This window comes from Ceratotherium simum, chromosome 10 (genome assembly GCF_057802395.1).
Source record: "Ceratotherium simum simum isolate JZ-2026a chromosome 10, ASM5780239v1, whole genome shotgun sequence".
Lineage (NCBI taxonomy): Eukaryota > Metazoa > Chordata > Mammalia > Perissodactyla > Rhinocerotidae > Ceratotherium > Ceratotherium simum.
In genome coordinates, this window is record NC_141909.1 from 13,073,762 (window position 1) to 13,094,362 (window position 20,601).

The 20,601-nt window shown below is 39.4% G+C and overlaps 1 protein-coding gene across 7 annotated transcripts in view; it reads left to right on the forward strand.

Moving 5' to 3' along the window:
- DOCK9 (dedicator of cytokinesis 9) overlaps positions 1 to 20,601 on the forward strand; it is a 283,377-nt gene that overhangs the window by 225,257 nt on the left and 37,519 nt on the right. For 5 of the 7 annotated variants that reach the window (XM_004423131.3, XM_087435897.1, XM_014781851.2 and 2 more), the window contains exons 36-41: positions 278 to 344; positions 1,769 to 1,816; positions 4,602 to 4,738; positions 12,416 to 12,531; positions 18,977 to 19,114; positions 19,234 to 19,416. In XM_004423131.3, the coding sequence (XP_004423188.1) occupies positions 278 to 344; positions 1,769 to 1,816; positions 4,602 to 4,738; positions 12,416 to 12,531; positions 18,977 to 19,114; positions 19,234 to 19,416 (689 nt within the window). The remainder of the gene's footprint in view (positions 1 to 277; positions 345 to 1,768; positions 1,817 to 4,601; positions 4,739 to 12,415; positions 12,532 to 18,976; positions 19,115 to 19,233; positions 19,417 to 20,601) is intronic. The other 2 variants (XM_087435895.1, XM_087435896.1) reach the window with 1 other exon arrangement.

The window sequence follows — 20,601 nt, forward strand, 5'->3', positions numbered from 1 at the left end:
GTTTAAGAGCACATCATATATAAGTTAAATATGTGCTATATAGTGCTAAAGGATGTATGATGAAATTCAAGGTCAAGTGTTTAAATGTAGCTTCTTTAAATTGAATGAGCCTATTGTATATGTTATCCAGTATAGATTGGTCACTGTAGTTTGTCCTTTGATCAACTATCATAGGGGTGGGGGAGGTTTTAGAGGCCTACACTCTGAGATTTCTTCCCATTTCATTATGTACGTAATACGCATCAGGATTCTGACCAAATAAATGTTTACTTTCTAGATGCTTTGTTTACGTATTGGAACAAGGCTTCAACATCTGAACTTATGGATTTTTTTACAATATCTGAGTGAGTAATTTTGTTTTTGCTCATTGCCTCTTGATTTTTCCTGGCTAATTAAGAGTTGTGAAGAATACTATGTAGTTGAACCAGAAATGCAGTATATTCACATCTACACTTAACTTCTTAAGCTGTTTCTCCTGGACCTGACCCCAGCACCAGCTCTCAGGAGCTCATGACCCAGGGGGTCATGGGGGGGACAGTGACCAGCCCTAAATTGTTAGATATCTGGTTGTTATAGATGGGAGGTGACGCTTTTGTGTGTAAGCCATTTTAATAAAATAACACAAAATTTCTTAGCCAAATTGGGTGGATTCTCCATTTCTAAGTTGAATCTAACTTAAGCAGAAGCAGAAACTGAGACAGAAAAATTGCTATAATTTTAAAGTATATGATAAATAAAAGTGAAATCTTACATATTATCTATATTATCTCATTTTATCTCTTCAGTTTAAGTTTCTGATTTCTATTAAGCTCTTTGCTTTTAGAAACATGAATCCACAATCCCTTATCCAAAACTGCTCAGGCCAGATGATTTTCGAAATCCAGAACTTTTTGGATTTTTGAAAAAATTACATAGAGTATAGTCCTTAACACCCCAGCAGGGTCTTAGGCAGCACCCTACAATCAAACACATTATTGTTTCTGCAGTAAAAAAATTATTTCTGCAGTACCACAATTGTTCACAATAGTGGGGTTAATCATAACTGTAAGTGGCTTTGTGTCAGTTAGTTGGGGTCATCATTTGCTGCCAAATGTGTTTGCATAAACTCAGGTGGACAGCTGTGGTGTTCAGACCTTTAAGCATTTTGGAATTATGGTCTTGGTTCATAGTCTCACAACCGCTCTTCTGCTGAGTTAAAGGTGGGAATTGTCACATGGTGAGACGAGATTCAGCACCAGAACTTACTAGACGTTATTTTAACTGCCTCTTATTAAATATAAGATTTTTTTAAAAAATCAATGTTGTGGATTTATTAAAACAAAACAAAACCTACATACGTGATGTCTGTAAGGGACCAGTCCATTTACTTGAGCCAAAAGAAAAGCTCCTTATAGTAGATTTGAATGAGGACAAATCAGCAGCTCGGAACAGTGCATTTGGTTTCTGTCATGATTTCTAAGGCAAACTGCCTGGAGTAAATGTCCAAACCCTGAGTCAACGGACAATCCTGTTGGTCCTGGGCCTTTCTGTGTGGCTCTAACCACCCACCACAGCACTGATAGCAGCACAATATGGGGCCTCCCTTGCAGGTTATGATGTTCTCTGGGCTTAGAGGGACCTTCCAGAGAATTCCTGAAAACCAGAAGTCAGGGGCTAGTGGTAGATATAAGAGTTTCTCGAATGTGTTGTTGATGGGTTTAAATAAAACAATGTGTTGAAAATAATTTTATCTTCACATTTCCCTAACAATCTTTTATCCTGTCTGCAGAGTCTGCTTGCACCAGTTCCAGTACATGGGGAAGCGATATATAGCCAGGTACTGTGGGGGGTTTCTGTTGGAAATGTTGTGTCATTTTCTATGTTACTTTCTGTATTACTTGGATCCGAATGTGTGGAAATTGTCGTCTGGGTGATTGGCAGTTGAATTCTCATAAACAGCTATGAAGACAGTTGGCAGGTCTTTGGATTGCTACCACAAAATCTGGTAGCATCTTTCGCCTACGTTCCTACGTTCCTTCTGTCCGTTCTATCACATGCATATCTCTTGGAAATATTTTCCTTCGTGGCCTGTTGCTGTACTTCTGTACTTCCTTCCAAATTCTCCCTCATGCTCTGTTTTTTCTCTCTCCTCTCCTAGTTCTTCTTGATTCTCCTTCCTCAATGATTTCTCGTCCCCCATTTCACTTTTAAAGGTCCTTTTTTTACCATTCTGCCTCCCAGCTGCAAAGATACTACTTTCTCATCTAACCACTTTCCTTCTTTCTTAATGAAAGACTGCTTTCAGTTCATCTCAAATTTATTTGGACTTCCACAAAAACCATCTCTAAAGTTGAGCCTTTTCTCCTCTTATTCTGAATAAGCTGTCTGTGCCCTATGCTTTTGTCTGACCAGAACTCTTTGTTGAGTATTGTAAATCTTCACTATGCTCTCAGTTCTGCATTGAGTTGGAGGAGAGCTACACACTCATTGCAGATGTGCACCCAAGCAGCTGCTTCTGTGGAGGTATTTCCTCAGAGCACATCTTGTCGTTACCGAGTTCTTACTCCAGTCTGTAGCCATTCAGGGTGTCTGTGTTTGTTGTTTTCTGTGTTGTGTATTCTGTGATAATATATGTATGGGGTCTTGGTCTAAGTATCATATTTTTCTATTGTTATTGTTTTTAACAGTTTAATTATAAGTAAACATATTTATGTTTTTAAAAAAACTTTAAAATTTAGTTGTAATTGAGATTTTTTCTCATCTATAATTCTGTTTTATAGCAATGAAATAGGGAAGAGATTTTTAAAAGACTTCCTATTTGAGTGTGAAGATTTTCCTTTTTATGTTAACATTGTTCTTTTCTTGGGATAGTTGAGAAATTTTCAGAATTATGTTTTATGTTAAATAAAAGTTTGTATTTTCTTTTAAAAAGAGCAAATTTAGAGAGAATATTTTACGCTTTCCTCCTGTTAATACTTCCTATTTTTAATTGAAATGTTGTGGCACTTAAATTTCTCTGATATTAATTGTTTTATTTTTTATCATAACAGTAATTTTTATGTTTGAGTTTTTGAGTACCAAATGCAAGTATATACAAGGTGTCTTTATACAGTAACACTTCCAACCTTGACTTTATTCCCTTTGACTTTGCCCCGTGAAGATGGGCAAACAGTATATTTGTTAACAGACAGGCACTGTGCCAGGCGAGCTTCACACCCCTCTTGGAGTAGCTGTCACAAGACAGCATTGGGAAAGTGTTGTGCAAAATAGCATAAAATGCTGCACTGCTGAATATGGTGAATGTGGGAAGCTGAAGGTTTCTGCCTCAACAAAATATTTTAGAACTGAGTTTTGTGAAATAGTTAACTTCTTTTTTTGATGACTATAAATTTAATAGTTTTTTAAAGAAAATCTTCTGACTTCATAAGCACCCTGTATATATTTGCATATACAAGTACGCTTCCTTGGACTACCTTAAAAATAGGCATAGGGAGGCGGGAGTGGAGGATGGTATTCCTTTGTTATGTGCACTGGGGAAAGACGTGCTCTGTTTTATAGAAATTGCCATGGTCTCTGATGTACGTGAAAAAGATCCTGAATGATAATTTAAACGTTGTCAGTGTTTGCCATCCGTGGTGGTCTGGTTTTATGACTACTGCGCCTTCTCATTGTGTCACTTTGAAATCACCCAGCAGCATGCTGCCCAATGATACTCCATGCATGCCTGTTCTCCTCCACACAATAACACAATGAGGGAGACGGTTGGCTACGGGACAGGGACAGGTGTCATTCTAGCACGGTCTCATTTTCATCTGCTCTGGTGATGGTACACAGTAGGAAGTTAGCTGTTTGATTGCTAACCCAGATCACTTTTCTATTTTCTTTACTTGACTGCTGACAAGTTTAACAAAGTGTGTGGCTCTTCTCCTGCCTGCCTGGGTAAGAATAAAGGTGTTAAAACTGCCTCATATAATCCCTCCCATTGCATGTTCGTTCTCTGTTCCTTCCAGTGCATTATTTTACATTCATGCGTTGCTTAATGACAGGGATGCATTCTGAGAAGTGCATCATTAGGTGATTTCATCTAATTATGCAAACATAATTAGCATGTACTTACACAAACCTAGATGTACCTAGACGCCTAGGCTCTATGGTACTAATTTTATGGGACCACCGTCGTGTTTGTGGTTCATTGTTGACCGAAACATTGTTATGGGGCGCATGATTAATAAAAAAAATTTTTTTGCTCTTTAATAACATATGTAGTCCGAAAAGATTTGTAGTGTTTTGGCAGTTGTCAGAATGCTAACCTTTAGCACCGCATTGGACTGATGCTCAATTTTTTAAAAAGTAGCATCTCTAAAGTACTTTCTAAAACTGAAAAGTCTCTGCTTTGGCTTGATTTTCGCTTCTCCATTGTCGGGTGCTTTGCTGTGAACTCTGTAAGAGCTCCCACCTGTTTGTATCTCTGGCTCATGCAGCCCCAAACAGGCTCTGCTGCGCTTGGTCCATGCGTGGCCAGTCTCCTTTGTGCTGTGTCCTGGCCTCACTAACCCTCCCCCGTCTTGCTGCAGTGTAACAAATCTAACTTTTGCTTCTATCCCATTTCACTCATGTTGCAGGAACCAGGAGGGGTTGGGACCCATAGTTCATGATCGAAAGTCTCAGACATTGCCTGTTTCCCGTAACAGAACAGGAATGATGCATGCCAGATTGCAGCAGCTGGGCAGCCTGGATAACTCTCTCACTTTTAACCACAGTAAGTCCCATGACATACCATCGTAACAGCCAGCCATCTCATGTGACATCTCAGAGGGGAGAGCCCCAGGCCACACTACACCACATCACCAACTTGACTTTTCTTCCAGCTCAAAGAAAGTAGGATGAAGAGCTCGTGGCGCAGTTCCCTTCCTTGGAGGAGAGTGACATAATGTGGAACGTGGTCAGCTACGGTGCCAGACCTAAGAGTGCTAGACCCGTTGCCCTACCCCCTCTGCTTGGTATTTTAAAAACAAAATTTGGCAGGTTTGATAGCCAAACATTCTCTGATATTTTTAATTTGATATTTGGATTCATTGTCTGCAGCCAACTTCTCTTGGTTTCCCCCCTGCAACTCCTGATGACGTCTGGGACAGAGTCCTTTCGCCCTCCTGATCCCATGCATGTAATTGATCAACGTCCACATTCTGACATTCTGGTTCTGAATGTGTTAATCTTTAAACCGCTGTGAAAACATAAAGCCCGTGAATCAATTTGTGAGGGTGTGGAAAAGCCAATAACAAAGTGACTTTTTCTGTGTTTTCAGTGTGAGAAAGATATCAAGTGTGCTTGGAATTTCTGTAGACAATGGTAAGATTTAATCAGGTTGATGTCTGCTTACGAGGCCGCTTCACTTGCAAACCGAGACCTTTTTGTTCATCTTGCCTTCCTAACTATGGGGCTTTCTAACTTCACAGTAGAGATTCTGCCAAAACCTGGGAGCATATTTTTAATTTACTTTTCTCAGTCACCAGAGGGGACATGGCATCATGTGCTGTTTCTAGAAATTTAAGTGTTTCATCTTCTTAAGGGTTTCTCAAAGCAGAAAACCTAAAAGATATCAACCATGCAGCACTTTTAAGACTAATGTGATGGTTTATAATAAATACCATTTCTGTTAGTAGTGTGTTCTCTGAATTGTTCCATCTTTTCTCCAAGCATGGCAATAACTCCAAGCTAGTTATTGTTCTATCTAGACAATTATTTGTTCTCATTCCAAGTAATGTCTTTAATACATGGTTATTAATATTTTGTCATCATTTATAATCATAAAAATTCCATTCACTGTGATTTCCATACCTCTTTCTTAATGCAGGCTGAGAGTCAAGGCAATATTCCAATGCCTTAAATTGATAACATTTCAAAGTAAGGAGGCTGGGGAATCAAAATACAGCAGCTTCCCACTCTACCACCCAAACAAACTTAAATGTAATGGGTATAATCTCTGTTTATAAACTCCACAGCTTAATTTAAACTAATGTTATGTCAGTCTGCCACACACTGAATCGGTAGCCTTCTGATGCTATTTCTGACTTCTATACTTAGCTGTAGAATGTACATAGGTGACACATCTAAGGCTACAATACTTGATTTTTCAACATCTTGTCTGTTAGGGCTTTTTCTAGCTCTGTAGACAAGGAGTTGAAACAACCAAAACAAGGAGTGTTGTTATTTTTGGTTTTCATTTCCTATTTAGCAAATAGAAATTAAATTCCCACTGTTCTGCAGGACCTTCTACACGCCTTAGCCCAGATAATTCTCAATACAGGGACAGTCTCTCAGTCAGTTGAAATAAATGCTTAAACTTTATAGCAATTTTTTAAAAAAATCATTAGCAGACCAAGGCCCTGCCTCCAAAGATAATCATTTAGGAAACACAGAAAACAAACAAAAATAAAATGAATGATCAACACACGAATAAATAACCTTAATCCACTAAGATATGCAGCAGCTCCTCCCACTGCAAATGGATTTTGCAGTGATGGCTTGAATTGGAAGAGAGAGACAGCTGGCTGTGTTCTACTGCCAAAAACCATATTGTTAACATGGCTGATTTCCATTCTCTCCTCCTGCTACCCACAGAGAACTCCATCCTTCTTGCCTCTCTCCTCTTTCATCCTGTAGTTTTTGCTTTAGTCAGTTTTCAATGACACTATCCTCAAAGTTTCTCCTTCTGCCTTCCCAATAAACAGTGTGTAGCCGATTCTTTTAGCCTTTGCCTGTGTTCCAGATTGGTTCTCATGTCTCATAGTCCTTGCATCTTCCCCTAGAACTCAGTCTTCATTTACATCTCTAATTCTGATTATATTTTTGAGTACCTTCAGCCCTTTCCTCCATTAGCTTTTTGAGCTCCAAATTATCGACTTGGCCAAAATCCACAAAGAAGGGAGTGTATACTGTATGTATACATGTGTATGTGTGAGAGCATGTGTATGTATATATACATACATGACATTTTACATCTGTACCTCAGTATTTTATCGGAAAATTATAGCCATATATATCTGTTAAAAAAAATTCCTATTTAACAATGAATACAGTACCTTCTATTGGGCCAACCAATATGACATAGATCCAATATATGAGAGACTTGCTGGCATGCCAGAGTCTCAAATGAATTTATTTTAGAAAAGAATAAAAATAGGAAGAGTGCTCTGTACAGCTGCATTTTTTATTTCCTCTTTGTGTGGGTAGGAAAGGCTTTGTCAGACCTCAGCTTGACCAGCAGGGAGCAGCAAAGGACCACGAGAAACTTAATCCAATGGCGGCCAAGCTGCACTGTCCCCATCACCTATTAATAGTAGAACATGGGAAAAGACACCATATGCAGTATATATGTAACTCTAGCAGGGACCTATGTTAACTCTTGGATTTTGAGAGGAAATAATGAAAATGACAAATCCCACTGTGGCCAAATAGTTTTTAACTATTTTTAAAACACTCAAAGGATAGAGGTTTGTTGTTTGGGTCATTGCTCAGGTATATGAAAAGTAAATGTTTTCAACGTTAAGACATTGACCTATTTACTGTAAAGTGCACCCATTTTGTATCAATAGAAGCTATTTGTGTCAAATGACAAATTGAGAATGATAGCTATATGTAGAATATTTTATATAAACCATGTTATGGGGGAAAACTAAGTGACACATGTCTGCAAATAAATGATACATTTGCAAAAAATATAAAATAACACTTTGTATTTACTCTGATGTTATGTATTATTCTAGGGCTATATTAAATTCATTTGCATGATAATTCATATTTCCCATTGGTATGATGGGGGGGAAACCAGCCAAGAGATAGAAACACTTGAAGAAAACCTGTGTTTCTTATAATTCAATGTAAGAAATAGTTTGAGATCACTGGATTAAGTTGCAGAGAATTAGATTTCAGGTCAATATGGGAAAGCATTTTCTAACTGAACTGCTGTTTAGCTAGTGTGGGCACTTATAGCTGGAGGTGTGAAAACAGGGACTGGATAAGGACCCATTGGGGGTATTGTCTAAGTCACTTAAGCATCATATGAGGAGTTGGACAAGATGGGTTGTGAGAGTCCATCTAACTCCAAAATTCTTTGGTATCTATGAAGCGGGAGTAAGAAAACAAATATAGGTGATAATGAAATTCCTTTACTATATATAATATTGAATTAATATGAAAAATGCAGAGAATGCGTATTTCCTTTGAAGTAAAATTAATATTTTTCAAAAGTTTTTAAGCATGGACAATATATCTTTAAAAATAGGTAAAATGGGCTTGGATGCTTTAAACGTCTATATTCAAGATAGTAAATGAAATGTTTGTTTATAAAGCCACATTTCCTGATTCTGAGACATGTTTCCTTGATTAAGAGAGACATTTTTGCACATTTGCTAGCATTTCTGCAATCAGGGTATATCTTACAGTTATATCAGATCTATCTTACATATATATTTCACATGTTACAGCCAGTGTGGTAGTCTGTCATTGATCAGTGCTTCTTGCAATTGATAGGGTCTCAGAATTGAGAAAGTCTGGCATAATGCCCGTTTAAAGTCAGTCTTTTTTACTGTTTTTAATATCCTTAAAGAGGACTTTAAAGTGTATGGTATGCTTAAACCAAGTGTTTTCACAGTTTGAGGTCTATATCCCATACTAGGTACCATTTTCAGACACAGTTAAACATTAGGTTGACGTGGTCTTCAGAGAAGAGAAAGCAGATAGCATAACCATTTCCTTGAGTATAAACTCTGAGATTATAGACTAGTTCCACAAATCATTTTGAGCATGTTTGTTTTCTTGGTGTGTGAATCAGAGGGCAGAGAGCAAATCATATGATTTCTGCCTTGGGATATTATTCTTTATTCTCTACTCCTTGCCCGTTTGTGAGGAAAACCTTTTCAGCAATAAAAATGGGATGGAGATGAATAATAGATTGTGTAGAGGTTGATCAGTCTGATATTTTGCATAAATATGTGCAGGTAGTAAAAGCTGTAGACCATGAGTAAATATATGTAGAAGACTAGGTCTTCTACATCTGGGAACTTCTGTTAGCAAGAAGAGTCATGTCGTTCAGTATTTCTACTTTTCTCATAACAAGTATTATTTTTCTGGATTCATATTATAGGCCAGAGAAAAAAATTAAAAATAAAAACAAGAATTCTGTTTCATAAAGGGGAAGGCAGCTGTTGAAATGGAAGGGCCTCCTGTGAGAATATGCATCTGACATATTCTTCTAGTGCAAATGTCCTCTGACATTCAGAAAAGGGGAGTGGCTGTGGATCAGGCTTCTGTCCTTCACCACATCACCTCTGGTGTTTTGGCAGTGGGCGGGGGAGGGGTAGTTTACAGAAGTGGTCAGCATTATTAAATCGAGCTATTCAGCTAACAGGAATTTATAAAACAGAGTAACGTTGATTAAACAGCATATGACATTAAAGGGAAAAAAAATCTCATCCCTGGCCTGTGAGTGTTTAAAAGATTTTGGGATTTTAGAACAAATTGCTTATCAAAGTGACTACAGAATGAAAACTGTGCAAATGTGAGCAGTGAATCCTAAGGACTCTGAAGAACCCATGCATGCCAACGATGGCACCTCAGGGAAGTCCTTCCCCGCTCCCTGACCAGCCTGGGTGAAGTCAGTGCCTTGCCCCAAGGCACCACTGCCCCCTAGTGGAAATATGTAGGGTTACAGCATCCTTATTTGCCAGGATCCGCTTAATCGGCTCCAAAAGGTTGCTGACTGATACTTTAAAAATTTACTGTGTCTGTTAAGACCCTTCTTGGATTTACCAGCTCAGTTTCATTTTCTTGTGTTGTCCTATAACATGGTGACGTTAATTAAAGCTTTCCCTCGTGCACAACTTTGTTCCAGGCCTTGAGACTAGCAGTCTCTGTGGGAAAGATCACTTGGCGAATTACCCCAACAGTCTCTATCACTCAGACAGCCTCTCCATGCTGCCACTTATTTGGGGAGATTTTTAAAATAACACTAGTTCAGGAATCCTGCTGATTTTTGAGATTAAACAGTTTAAGGAAAAGCAAATTATAACCAGTTGTGGCTAAAAGGACCATTTCTTTTATTCCTATATGATTCAGACAAAGGCAGACAGATTTCTATACGAATCTGACTGTTATTCTAAAGGAGATTAGATAGACAGTGGAAATGGCTTATGGGTGGGGTAATAGCTTAGAGAAATTTTGTCATCACGTTTCCACGCGTGTAAACATAATTATATAATAACTTAATTAGCATGGCCCATTGATTATATGTTTTAAAAACAGCACAGTGAGAAATTCCAATTCTTGAATTGTTCCAGACTTTCAGCCAGGAGTACATAAATTCTGTGGGAATTCTTTGGCGTGTAGGCCTTCTCATGTATAATGATCACCTAGATACACTTAGCCAATAAGTTATCTAGAAAGAGAAAAGGACCGTTCCATGCAGAAAAAGAAATTAAAATAATCACCAAAACAAGTCCCTTGTTACAGTTTAACCCAGGCTATAAAACTTCATTTGGGGCAAATGGCAGCCCTCAGTGAAGGGTCCTTTCCACCTGTGTGATAATTTTGGTTGGTCTAATAAAATGTGTTGTATTTTTTGGTCTCCCCTTACCCTAGTTTGTGATCAGTGTAATAATCATCATCAATCTGTTTGTTTTCCTCTTTCCTAGTCTCTGTATCTTACCAAACAAACTTTGCCGGATGAGGTAATGCCTCGGCTTACAAAGGCGGTTCAATGAATATAGTACCAGAAAATATACATCTTTCTTTTCTCTGGGATATTTCTCACCAAAAAAGCAGAAATAAAAAGAAAGAGAACTAGCACGGTGCCAAATGTGTTACATAGCCTCACTGAAGACACATTGACTCTGTCACAGTGTGAAAATAATGTAGTCCACAAACACAAAATTCTAGAACCACCTTTTTAAAAGCAAAGCACAATTGGATGAAAGCACATGATAGTGTTTTTACCGTATTTTAAAAAGCAACTTGGTACCTTTAAAAAGCTTTTTTGTAGTCTTTTAAAAATCATTCTGTAATTGACATTTATTAAAGTCAGAATAATGTCATGTTAGTTACTTTATTTTATCCTAATAATAGGTACTATGATACAGTGACCTGGATAAGGAATTTAGAGTATAGTTTCTGGTTTTTTCCCCTTACTGGCCTCAAGAGAATTCTCTAGATTTTCTGTACTTCATTTTCCTGATATATATACAAAATGTCCTCCTCTCTGGAGTATTAGGAAAATTACCTCCATAGTAAGTGATGATTTGTTTTTACTCCTTGGAGAAAGACATTACGTGATGTTTTATATAGTGCCATCTTTCTTAGTAATCTAGGTCAATACTGTAATATCTTTGCATCCCTATATATATTTCTGCTAATGCATACCATTTCATAATTTAATATCTCAAATTGTACATCAAACTACATTTATATCAGTACTAAATTGATTTTACAGCCACATACAGAAGATATCAGTTTGTATTTAAATTATGATTCTTTAAGTCCTTTCTTTTTCTTAAACATTTCTTTCAGACATGTTGGCTTTTATGCTTTTTATTAAAGCAAGTAGAATAGTATTACCAGTGCAGTCAACTCTTGATTATCGTTGGTGATTCTAGCTGATAATACAGATCTTTACATCGTTGACTTAACTCTTACATAACATTCACTATGTGTTGACACTATTCTAAGAGCTTCACAAATATTAACGAATTTAATGCTCACCACAACCCTTTGAGGTAGATACTGTTATTATCTCCACTCTACAGATGAGGAAACTGAGGTATAAAGAGGTCAAAGAACTTGCCCAAGGTCACACAGCTAGTAAGTGGCAGAGCTGGGTCCAGGGACCAGCAGCCTGGCTCTCAGCTCATTTTCTTAACCCTGTGCTGTGCTGCTGCCTCTGTCTGTGTGGGAAGCTTCGGAAATCTCAACCTCACCACTCCTGCCATCCTAACAGCTCCCTCAAGTGGCTCAATTGATTGATTGACTCCTGTCCAGGTGCCTTCCTGGCTCCACTGTTTACTAACTATGTGAGTTAAGATAAGTTGTTTGGCCTTTCTGTGCCTCCGTTTCCTTATCTGCATAAAAGAGTTTAATAATGTGCATACTTCATAGGATTATTGAGGGATTAAGTGAGTTAATACATGTAAAGTTCATAGAATTATGGTTGGCACATAGCAATCATGCAATAAATGTTTGTTATTACTTCCAGAGTTGAAAAAGAGTTATAATTGAATGGAAACATTATTAATATCTCCCCTCTCCCCCCAGTAAAAGGCAAAGAGGGAGATAAGACCCCAAAGTAAGCCTTCTGTAAATAATCAAAAGTTGACTGTGACCATACCGTTCCGCCAGCCTTTCTGTCTGCAGCCACCGGCAGTAACTTGTGTTATAATTCATGCAGGCTATGGCCACTCGGACGCAGACGTTCTTCACCAGTCATTACTTGAAGCCAACATTGCTACTGAGGTGTGCCTTACGGCTCTGGACACTCTCTCTCTGTTTACACTGGCATTTAAGGTTTGTATTGAACAGCTGTTCGTGTTCAGAGCTTTACCTTTTAAATTCATTCTGCCTATTTAGCTGAACCAGCAACAACTTCTTGTGTTGTATTTTTACTTCAGCCAACTATTTTGCCCCTGTAAGGAAACTATTAATCTTTAAATTCCCTTAATGAAGCCATTCCACAGTTAATAACTTGAATTCCCTGGAATATAATAAAGTTTAACTGGTCGGGGTATGCCGCATGCTTGCAAATGGTGGAAACAGTCTCTGGGGGTGATTAACTTTTAGCTGGAAGAAAGCATTTATCTGGGGAATGTGGCTTTGCTACGCCCTCGAGGGTGATAAATATGGGAACCTAATCAGGCGTGTCTCCCTTTATCTTTAAGCATATCCAAATGTGGTAGCAATTAAAATTAGATATTTATACATAGAGGAGCAATAAGTAAAAACATTTACCTTTAAAAAATTTATCTGTTACTAAATTAAATGATAGAAGCATTTCAGGGATAGAAAATAAAAGGTTGTTTTGGTCTTATTTTTAGGATTTAGCAAGTAATATTCAAGTAGGCGGAGATGGTCTTTTTAGCCACTCTCTTGTTTTTTAGGAACCTAACACTTCCCATTCTTGCTAAGTGATTACTTCCATTTCTAGCACAAAAAGGGGAAAATGAGTTAGTGTTAATATGCTATGAATATTGAAACAGTATGTTAATTTGTAAGGGCATTTGGGAAATATAACCAAAGTCATTCTCTGTTTATCTCCATTTCTTGCAAAGCACATTTCTTTTTTTTTTTTTTATAATTTTATTTATTTATTTATTTTCCCCCCAAAGCCCCAGTAGATAGTTGTACGTCATAGCTGCACATTCTTCTAGTTGCTGTATATGGGACTTGGCCCCAGCATGGCTGGAGAAGCGGTGCGTAGGTGCGCACTCGGGATCTGAACCCCGGGCCACCAGCAGCGGAGCGCACGCACTTAACCGCTAAGCCACGGTGCCGGCCCGCACATTTCTTTATTAGAGTAAAAATAGTTACCCTGATGTTGCTTTATTATAATGTTCCTTTATTCTTAGCAGCCAGGCCACTCATGTCCGCATGAAATGTCATTACTAGGAACCCAGTTGAGAGATGAGGATCCTAATAGAATGAGTATGGGGGGGCAACAGTGTCTTATTACATGGAGCCTCTACTCTAGTGGTTCTCAAATTGTGGTCCCCAGGCTAACAGAGATGCAGACTCTGGGGACTCGTTAGAAATCCAGATTCTTGGGCCCCGACCAACAGAATCAAACGCTTCAAGTGAGAGCTGAACACTAATGTCTTGAGAACCACTGCTCTACTAAAACCATGTTTGAAACCTCTTTCTATTTTCTTTTGGATATTTTTAGTTAAAAATTTTTATGTAAATAGGCAGTGAAGTGTTTAATGTGAATATTTGCCTCGTATACCTGTATCAGTGCTAACCGTGAATCCTTAAGTTCAGAACAGTAGTTAGGATACTTTCTTCCCCTCTCTGCCTGGGCCCCACCATGTAAATGAGCAGGAGACCCTAGAGCTGCATAGCACGTGTGGGCCTGGCACAGTGGGCAGGGGTAAGGGCACACACAGCACAGGTGTGGTCTGGCATCACCATGAGAATAGTGACAATTTCCTTACTTCCCAGCCTACAGCTCTTAGTTGGCCCCTTTAGATTGCTTCCCTGATATTAAAGAAGCGTATTCATCAGGGTTCCCAGATGTCCAATGTCTGGCCACCAAAATAGGTTCTGACTCTCCAGAGAGAAACATCTGATGGTCTCTGATTGAAAACTGATTGTGACATTTATTGGCTGAATGTCTTTGGGAAAATTACTTCGTGTCTCCAGATCTAAGATTTCTCATTTGTAAGACTGGAAAAATAGGATCTGCCTCACAGGGCTGTTGTAAGTTTAAAGTAAGATGACCCTTGGAAGGACCTAGCACTTTGCTGATACAGACCAGGCTCCGGTACACTTGGGAGCCAGCCGTATATACAGAAGTACCATGGGCTTTAAATCCCAGCTCCACCATTGGCCAGATTTTAAGCCTTGGGTGGGTCTACTTGACGTCTCTGAGTCCTGATTTCCTTACCTAGAACATGGCAGTTATGCTTATTGTATACTAATGAATCTATATGAAATGTCCAAAAACACCTACCCTGTGTCTGGCACGTAGTAGGAGCTCAAATGTTGACTGTAGTTTAGCAATAAGCACTTTCCCAAGTGTTCACGCCTTCCTGATCCTGTGATAAAGGGTCTGATCCCTGAGACCCACAGGAAAGATTCAGCTTTAGAGCTGAGGAGTCAAAGTCTATGTGCCTGTGTGCAAAAATTTCTGGTGTTTAAAGCTCAGCATTAAAAAGTGGGAAGATGGGCCGGTGTTATGGTATTAATGCGTGTCATGCCAAGCTGTAGGCTTACTTGGCCTAGATTCACAGGTTCTTGAGGCCCACTGGCGCAGCAGCCACTGGGATCTTCATCTGCAAATACTTACTCAGGCATCTGTTGGAGCATATCAGAAAAATTAAAGTATTTCATTGAGTTAGCGGACATAATTGTTTGCTGAAAAATCCTCTTCCACAGATACAGCCCGATGGTTACTGAGTCCCTTAATTGAGCACATCTAATAAGTTGCCTAAGGCAGTGAAGAAATCTAGTTCTTTTTTTTTTTTTTTTAAAGATTTTATTTATTTTATTTTTTCCCCCCAAAGCCCCAGTGGATAGTTGTATGTCGTAGCTGCACATCCCTCTAGTTGCTGTATGCAGGACTCGGCCTCAGGATGAACGGAGAAGTGGTGCCTCGATGCGCACCCGGGATCCGAACCCGGGCCACCAGCATCGCAGCGCGCGCACTTAACCACCAAGCCACAGGGCCGGCCCAGAAATCTAGTTCTTAATGAGAGAAAAAGTTTGAAAAGATTTAAGCCTTGAATTCTGGTTATTATTATTCTATTACCTTCCTGCTATATTCTGAGTGCCTTCTGTGCCTCAAGCATTCAACAACAGCCTGGCCTCATAGATCTTCTCCCCCATTTTATAGATGAGGAGGTGGAGGCTGAGACAGGTTAGGACATTTGCCCAAGATCACTACGTAACTGGCCTATCAAAGCCCTTGTTCTCCTCTAAGTTAAGTGTGTGTGTGGGAGGGAGGGAGGGAGGAGAGAGAGGGAGAGGAGGGTGGGGGGGAGGGGAGCTAAGCTGAGTGAATATCGAGGTAGTTGAACGATCTCTCATACAGGAAAAAGGAGAAAATTACCAAGCACTTATTGGAGGCTGGTACTTTGCTGGGTGCTTTCACATGTGTTATCTCATTTAATACATAAAAGTGTGTTTAATAAACCAAGGTAGTTACATGCAGAAAAATACAGTTCTCTGGCTATTTTATTTTATTTATTTTTTTGGTGAGGAAGATTGTCCCTGAGCTAACATCCGTTGCCAGTCTTCCTCTTTTTTTGCTTAAGGAAGATTGTCCTTGAGCTAACATCTCTGCCAGTCTTCCTCTGTTTTGCATGTGGGATGCCTCCACATTGTGGCTGACGAGTGGAGTAGGTCCGCACCTGGGATGCGAACCCAGGCTGCTGAAGTAGAGCACGTGGAACTTTAACCACTCAGCCACAGGGCCGGCCCCTGGCTATTTTATAATATCTATTAACACAATCCCAAACCAATGCTGGCCTTTACATAGTTGATAATATTTTTAACGTGTTCACAAATTTAATCGGAAAATGTGTTTTTAGCAGTTCCACGTGGTGCCTTTCTTGATGGGAGCTGCACGGTGAGAACCTGTACATGAGGATGAGGGGCACTGTGAACGCCCAGGGTGAGGAGCCCTGGGATAATTGGGCTCTTGCAGGGAGTTTGTGACCTGATTTACACAACCATGAGCCTGCTCTGCAAAGACACGTGAGGTGTAGGCCGTCTTAGTGATTGTTGAGCATCTGCCACTGAAACAGCTCTTCTTTAAACTAGATTTTTAAAGTTATTTTTAAATTGATGTGTAAATAAAAATAAATACCATATGCCTAGCTGTCTTAAATAGTGTGGCTCCAGATATCTCATTTTGGCACCCAAGGTTTAAGGTTTGGTTTTCTTCTGTTCCTTGATCTTTAAAAATTACTGATATTGTGTGTTCATTCTCTGAAAGGCCCATTTCCCTTAGGAGGCTGTGTTACAACAGTCAAACTGAATCCACTTCAGACAATTTCTGAGAATTATTTATAACCTGTTCGTCACCTTATTGCTAGAAATAAGTCCTGCCTTTCATATTATTCTAACATCTCATTTAATTTCCTGAATGAAATTTTCTCATCCTCAATAAAAGTTTGTAGGGATAAAAAGGTGGAAATGAGATACCCTCTATTGTTAGTGTGGTTATTTCTGAGTGGAAAAGTGAAGGGTGATTTTTGTTTTGCTTTCCTTTGTCCCCGTGGGCCTTTCTGAATGTTCACATATTTTTTATGTTTAGTGTATATTACTTTCTAATTAATGAGAAAGACAGACACACGGGGGTGGGGGTGGAGAAGATAATTAACTGGAAAATTAAGGAGGGGCAGCTGGTAGACTGGAGTGTTTCCAGGATGACAGGTCCTTTACTCCTGTAAATGAGCATTCTTTATACCTTGTATAAGTGAGTTTGAACTCCATTCTTGCAAGTAAGTGTTGAGATCAGAACCCAAAAAAACTAATTTCTGAAAATAGGAAGCAAAAATTTTGACCAGAGAGAGTGAAAGAAAGACGGTTTAACTCTAGGGGTTAGAACTTGGAGATGAGCCAATTCAGATGGCAAGACAGGGGGTCTTGGCAATTTTTGTATGAGCCATCTCTCCTGGACACCTGGTAGGAAGAGAGGTAGGAAGAGGTAGCAAAGAGAGCTGAGAAAATACAAGCTCACATCCAGATTCACCCAAACCTTAATCCCTCTGTAATTAGGAAGAACCATGGCTTGTGGGAAAACTGGTATTCACAGACAACAAACTATGGAAGCAGTTCCCAAAACACTGGAAACAATTTTTTTGTTCGGTTGGTGAACAGCTGCTCATGGTTGAGAATTCTATCATACTCAGTTAATTAAGTCATATTATGCTCATTAAATTGCTTCTCTTTCACATGATGGAATTCAATACTGTACCTCAGTATTTCATGATATAAAAATCACTGTGAATTCCAGGTGTCCTACCAGCTGTGAATGCATCTGTGACTCACTAGACCTAAAAAAACAAAACTTATTCCTTGAGTAAAAATTTTTCTCCAACAATAAGATGAGGTAAATCTTCAAACTATTACTCCAGCCATAATTTGCTACATAATGGAATTATTTGGACATATGTTATCTCTGTTTATTTAGCTAAATCGTAAGACTGGTTTGAGACACTGTCCTCTTGACATTTTTTTTTATTACCATCATTTTTGCCTACTTGTGCAAAATGCACACACGTGCCTCCTCCCAAACACACTTTGTTCAGACAGGCTTGTCTGTATTTGAAGATGCAGCTCTTTAGTGTCGCACACGTTTGAGCACGATGGCTGCATGCTGGGCTCTGGCTGGGTGATGCCTCTATCTACTGGTCTGTTCAGCTGTTGATGGGAGTTTTAGCCAACCAGGCTTACAAGGTGTTTAATTAGTGTGAAGTTGCTGCTGATGTGAGGAAATCTTGAAGAATGATGAGAAGTAATTCATTGTGGCCCTCTTGTTTTGTTTTATCAAGAAAAATTCATGATATGTTAAAATCCTGCTAGCCACCACTTATAGAGCTAGACCAAAGTATGTGTCAGATGCTTTCTGTACTTGACCTCAAGTCTTCACAGTAGCTCTGCAAGGTCAGTTTTAGGGTCGCCGTTTTACAGATGAGAATGGTGAGACTTGCTTACCTGCACAAATCCATGCATGTGGTAAATGGTGCCTGACCAAAGCCTACACGTTTTCCACCTTACCAAACTGTCTGGTTATTCATAGCTTAACAGAGTGTCTGAGAAGCCTGGAGAAAAACCCTCACTTTTAGAGGACCTGTTTCATATACCTCACTTCAGTATTTTTCCCAGCCTGTTAATTCGCTGACACCTGTAATGGCACTTCTTTGTTGGAATTAAGATGTCACAAACATCACCTCTGTGTCAGTTGCTGGTATATACTAAAAATAAGTAAGTAAATGGAAGCCCAATCAGTAGTGAGCAAAAGTGGTCCTTTAAACCATATTACCGTGTGCTGGGAAGTTTTATAATTAGTCCCTCACCTAATAGAAAACAACTCTCCAAAGCATAAATTTATTCATAGGCTTATTTGTACTATGGATTCTCTGCTTTCCTAGAGCATTCATGGCAGAGTTTGTTTAAGTTATAAGTTGTCTTAGTACCTAGGAAATTTAACCTGTGAGCCTGAAAATTGTACGAAACCTATTAGAGGTGTCTGTTGTGTCTCACTAACCAAGCTGTCCTTGTGTGTTTTAAGAACCAGCTCCTGGCTGACCATGGACATAATCCTCTCATGAAAAAAGTTTTTGATGTCTACTTGTGTTTTCTTCAAAAACATCAGTCTGAAATGGCTTTAAAACATGTCTTCACTGCCTTAAGGTCATTAATTTATAAGGTAAGTTGTTTCATCAGGAAAGGTCATAATTGACTGTTGTACGTTTTCCTCTTTCCACCTGGAGTTGCAGGGAGTGCTAACCTTTATGTGGTTTATTTGCTTTCTTGGGTTCCATCTAGTTTCCCTCGACATTCTATGAAGGGAGAGCTGACATGTGTGCTGCTCTGTGCTATGAGATTCTCAAGTGCTGTAACTCCAAACTGAGCTCCATCAGAACCGAGGCCTCCCAGCTGCTGTACTTCCTGATGAGGAACAACTTCGACTACACTGGAAAGAAGTCCTTTGTCCGGACACATTTGCAAGTGCGTGTACTTTAGCTTTCCGTTGCAATTGTGCTCTGTGGAATTCTGTTGTAGCAGGAAAACTTTGAGTGTCACATTTACCGATTTACCTCAGCGTAAGTACTACAAGATCTGGCCAGGAGATGGAAAATTCGAAGTCACATTTACCGATTTGGTTTATTTCATCCTCCACATTGTAAGGTTTGGGCCCAGGATGTGTTTCTTTTTTTTGTTTGTTTGGTTTTTTTTTTTTTTTGAGGAAGATTGGCCCTGCACTAACATCTGTTGCCAATCTTCCTCTTTTTCTTTTTTCTCCCCAAAACTCCAGTGCATAGTTGTGCATTGTAGTTGTAGAGTTGTAGGTCTTCTATGTGGGACGCTGCCTCAGCATGGCTTGGTTAGCAGTGAGTAGGTCCACGCCCAGGATCCAAACCGGTGAACCCTGGGCCACCGAAGTGGAATGTGCGAACTTAACCACTATGCCACTGGGCCGGCCCCCAGGATGTATTTCTATTAGTAAATTGACATTTAAATATTGAATCAATAGTGGACTGACTGAAATTCCATTGAATCAAGATATATTAGAACCTATGTGAGGTTGCCTTAAGTAAACATCTTAGGTAAAACACAAAAAGCCCAAAGTGGTTCTTTTCGTCTTCCATCTATTGACACACCTACCATCTTTACAGAGTTAAAATGTCCCCAGTTCTCTGTTCTGGGAACCATGCAAGATACTGAAAAGTCTTACGTATTTTTGTAGACTCTCTTTTTCTGCAAACACGTATAGGAGTGATTCTCCATCTCTGTATTTATTCCTTTTTTTAAACAAATATTCATTTTTTGCAAACTACATGCTAAGATTCATGGATTCAACCGTAAACAAAACAGAATCTTCTAGAGCCTGGCCCTCATGGAATGTACAGTCTACTGGAGGACAGACAAACCCCGAAGCTCTTGTGATGTGGTGTGCCTGCTGCTATAATAGAGGAACTTGAGTGCACCAAGGAGGGGCATCTGGCTGGGGGCCAGGGAAGCTTTCCAGAGAATGTGAAGGATGAACAGGGGTTAGCAAGTATGGAGGGTGAGCACGTTCCAGGCCACAGATGCACCATGGGAAAGGGCCTACCTGGTAAACTGGAGAAGGTCCTTGTAGTGGAGGTGAGAACAAGTTGAAGGGGCATCATTGCATATTTGGAGGGATCTCCT